A 4,186-nucleotide genomic window follows, 5' to 3' on the forward strand; every position below is an offset into this window, starting at 1 on the left:
GGAAACCACGTAAACTTTTCAGTTATGGAAGCTGTTGTCCGTGAAGAGTAACGCGCCTAATTTGTGGCATGAAAAGGTACAACAAAATTCACAAAATGCTATTTCGAGTAGCTATACACTAGCCTCAAAAGCATAATTGAAATCATCCACAGAGAAGCAAATGACTTGACAATTAAGCACGGCCGGGTGTGCATAACATCAAGCCAAAGTAAATCAGTGACATATAAGGTCATATGTGCACCACAAACAGTTTAGTGCATAGTACTCATAAAAGCTTTGAATAAAAGAAAATCGAGAACTTTAATAACTCACAGCACAGGTAAATAAAAATAAAAGGCAAAATAAAAAGCTGAGCATGGTGGCAACTGCCATTACCCCGTTTCAAAGGGGACGCTCCTACCTTCTATCCATCCATCCATGCGGATCTTAAACTCCTAAATTTCAGAAAAGGCGCACTGGCATAGGCATCGCGTCATTCCATGGCTAAAGATGGCGGACTTCAGAGGTGTGCAAATATATTCATATCCACGTGCGGGCGTTAAAGTAACTGAAGACAATGTGTACTGGAAGCGACTTTCCCTGCCGGTGACCATCAAGGACATCGGATCCATCAACAACGTTGACATTTCGCTCCAGGAGCCGCATGCCTTCGCAATCACATGTTCGTCGAGGGTGCGCGTGTTCAACCCCGTCAGCCGCGAGATCACATGCCAGTTCTCCAAATTCTCGAAGGCGGCTTGCGGCGGCATATTTCGCGCTGACGGCAGCCTCATCGCCGCCGGTGGCGAGGACGGCGCCGTGAAGATCTTCGACGTCAAGACGAGGTCTCTGCTGCGGCAGTTCACGGGCCACAAGGGTCCCACGCAGCGCGTCGCTTTCACCCGCGGCGGCACACAGCTGCTCAGTTTTTCGGATGACTCCACCGTCGCCTTGTGGGACATTCCGGGCCAGACCAGGCTGCTGTCCCTCGACGCGCACGATGACTACGTGCGCTCCGGTTCCGTGTGCAAAGCTAACCCGGACATAGTGCTCTCCGGTTCGTACGACCACACCGCCAAGGTGTTCGACCTGAGGACTGCCGACCCCGTCGTTACCGTAAACCACGGCTCCCCCGTCGAGTCGGTGCTCATGTTTCCTACGGGGGGCATCTTTCTCACGGCGGGGGGACCGCACATAAGGGTGTGGGACGTGGTGGCCGGTCGAATACTGGCCCAAGTGACGCAACACCACAAGACCGTCACGTGCCTGAAGCTCGCCAGCAGTGGACAGCGCTTGCTGTCCGGCTCGCTCGATCGACACGTCAAGGTGTTCGACGTCGCCACGTACCAGGTGGTCCACACGCTCGACTACCCTTCTCCGATACTCTCCCTGGACATCTCGCCGCAGGACAAAGTCCTCGTTGTCGGCATGACGTCGGGACTCATATCCGTACAGAGGCGGAAGAGCGAAAACGTGAAAGAAGTCGCACCCGCGAAGCGCAAGCGATCGTCCTCTTACTTCCAGGAGACTCACAGCGACCCTGGCTTTGTGCCTCGCGAAGGTGATGCCGTGGTTCCTGAGCGAACGGTGCAGAAAATGGCCAAGTACAACACGTTCCTGAGAAAATTCCAAGTCTCGAAAGCGCTCACCCAAGCTTTGCGGGACGCCAAGTTCACGAGGGAGCCGCAGATCGCCGTCGCCGTGATGCAGGAGCTGATTCGAAGGCGAGCCCTGAAGTCTGCCCTTGCAGGCAGGTCGGGGAAGGACCTGGACGAACTCATGCTTTTCGTTACGAAGAATGTCAGCGACCCTCGCTTCTCTAGGATCATGTTAGACGTTGCCTCACTGATGGTTGAAGTGTATTATCCAGAGGTCACAACATGTAAAGCGACATGTCGTAGGCTTAAAATTTTGCAGAAGGTGATGCACCAAGAAGCAAAGTATATGCAGGAAATGATGGAACTGAAAGGCACTATTGAAATTCTGCTGTCAAATTCTAGCAGCAGAATACAGAAGGAGACTGCACCTAATCTAAATGAGCGTTAGGTAATGAATGAAGTTATGCTACTGTTTGAGTGGTCATTATGTATATAAATCTTCATGTACATAAATTGTTAATCATGATATTCAAAGTGTTTGTGTGTTTCATCTGGTTCTAGCAGTGCACATTTTATTTGCTCAACGGTCGCATAGTACGAAAGAAGTGACACATATTTAAGCAATGAAATTCTTGGATTCTACATGCCAAAATTACAGTATGATTATGAGGCACACCATACTGGGCAACTCTGGATTAATTTTGACCACCTTGGGCTCTTAACATGCACCCAAAGCATAGTACACAGGCGTTTTTGCATTTCACCCCCATCAAGTTGTGGCCGTGGTGGCCAAGATTTGATACCGCACCCTTAAGCTTAGCAGCACACTGTCAAGGACACTGGGACACCACGGCAGGTACACATCTTTATATTTCAATGATGTATATATATGGAGCCTAAAGATATGCAAGCCTTTCTTTTTCCCGGGACTAAATTTAGTACACATACACAAATACCAAAGAAAATTAATAGAATGGCCGCCACAGTAGCTCAATGGTATAGCGTTGCATTGCGTGAATTACGTGGATGATGTGGGTTTGGCTACCTCCTGTGGCGAGTTGTCATTTCCACCAATCCTATTCACCGTTTCCTCATTTTTCTATCTTTCAATAAAACAGTTCATTTTTTCTATGCTTTTTCCAGTTTCACGTTGCAACCTATGAAAAATCAAAGCCGTCTATCCCTCTTATTCTTCTTGCGCAAACCTAGAGCTTCGCTATGTGAACTATAACTGATGTACTGCATAAGTGAGACTCCTGACAGAAGCTTAGGATTAAGTTGCTATTGCTGGTCAAAAGGAATGAAGCCGACTGAGCTCCAAACAAAATGCTTGTTGAACTAGTAACCATTTTGGTTCTCACCCAATTCCTTGAGAGGTGACATAGGCCGAGGCACAGACGCGCTTTCAAGCTTTCTATCCACTTTTGTGAAAGATGATCCAAGATCTGTAATGTACACAATGAGGCATGTTCTCAAAGTCTAGCTTAGTCCTGCTTGCTCAGTTCTCAATCAGACAGACATATGTAAAATTTTCACTGTCGAAGTTTGCCAAGTTTGTCAGCAAGAAAGTGTCTGTGCATTTCTCAAAACCTTTATAGTAGTAATGAGGTGTGTATTCGAAGTTGTAGAAACTCTACCACACTTCTTGAGTGTATAAGGATCGCACTTGGCTAGTATAAATGTTGGGGAACATGGGATAGTTTAATCTGATTCTTATAGTTGGTCTCGAAATGCAGGGCCTGGTATTGTCAACGTTATTGTGATGTCGTGAAGTAGATCAAAATTTGCTGACGTCATGAAGTGATAATATAGTGACAATGATCTCCCAAAAATAAAATTCTGCATGCAGTTTTTTTCTGACTGCGCTTGCAAGAAGCAGGCAGCAGTGATTGCAGGAAGGGAACAAGTCAATGAATCAGGACAACATGGCTCACCCACTTCCTGGGTAACGAAATTGGTTCATGGAAAACAAGGATTATAGCAAATTATTTAGGTCACTCTGGCAGTTGCCAGTATACTTCCTAGGGTTCAGAGGGTTTTGACCTTTATCAAACGGGAAAAAAACGTAAGCCATAATTGTCATGTCAGGACACCTTTAAGCTATGTAGTTCCTATAGGACTTTTGTAAGCAGCGTACTGTCTTCTACATCTGATGCTCATAGCTTGTTAGTAGCTTTGCATTCTGATATGAAGGAACTACTGTTAGCAATTAGAAGCTTCAACAGAGTTGGATGTCCAGGCCATCACATAATTCCTGCTAGGCTAATGAAAGATAGCATCAACATGCTATTAGGGGCTCACTGTTTGTATATTTTGAACTTCTTGCTAGGATTTGCATGGTGTATATCCCTATGTGCTAAGGATAGCAAAAGTATGTATGCTTAAAGATGGTGAGGAATCTCAGCCTTTTAACTGTAGGCCAGTATAATTTGTGAGTGTACTAATATATTGTTGGAAAAAGTAGTTTGTAGATGCATATAGTATTTTTTTGACTGTGTATATGTCATCTGCCCAAATTAGTGTGTCTTCAGGTACCACAGATCTACTGTACATCTTCTGCTCTTGTTCTTGAATAACTTATCAGTATTGCAATACACACTAACAAAATT

General features: G+C 45.7%; 1 protein-coding gene across 1 annotated transcript; it reads left to right on the forward strand.

Annotated features, from left to right (window-relative positions):
* Window positions 1-458: 458 nt before the first annotated feature.
* Window positions 459-2,105, forward strand: LOC142560027 (U3 small nucleolar RNA-associated protein 15 homolog). The gene has a single exon (XM_075671778.1). The coding sequence runs from the start codon at window positions 490-492 to the stop codon at window positions 2,023-2,025; it is 1,536 nt and encodes a 511-aa protein (XP_075527893.1). The 5' UTR covers window positions 459-489; the 3' UTR covers window positions 2,026-2,105.
* Window positions 2,106-4,186: the final 2,081 nt, after the last annotated feature.

Source organism: Dermacentor variabilis, chromosome 10 (assembly GCF_050947875.1).
Source record: "Dermacentor variabilis isolate Ectoservices chromosome 10, ASM5094787v1, whole genome shotgun sequence".
In the NCBI taxonomy this organism is placed as follows: domain Eukaryota; kingdom Metazoa; phylum Arthropoda; class Arachnida; order Ixodida; family Ixodidae; genus Dermacentor; species Dermacentor variabilis.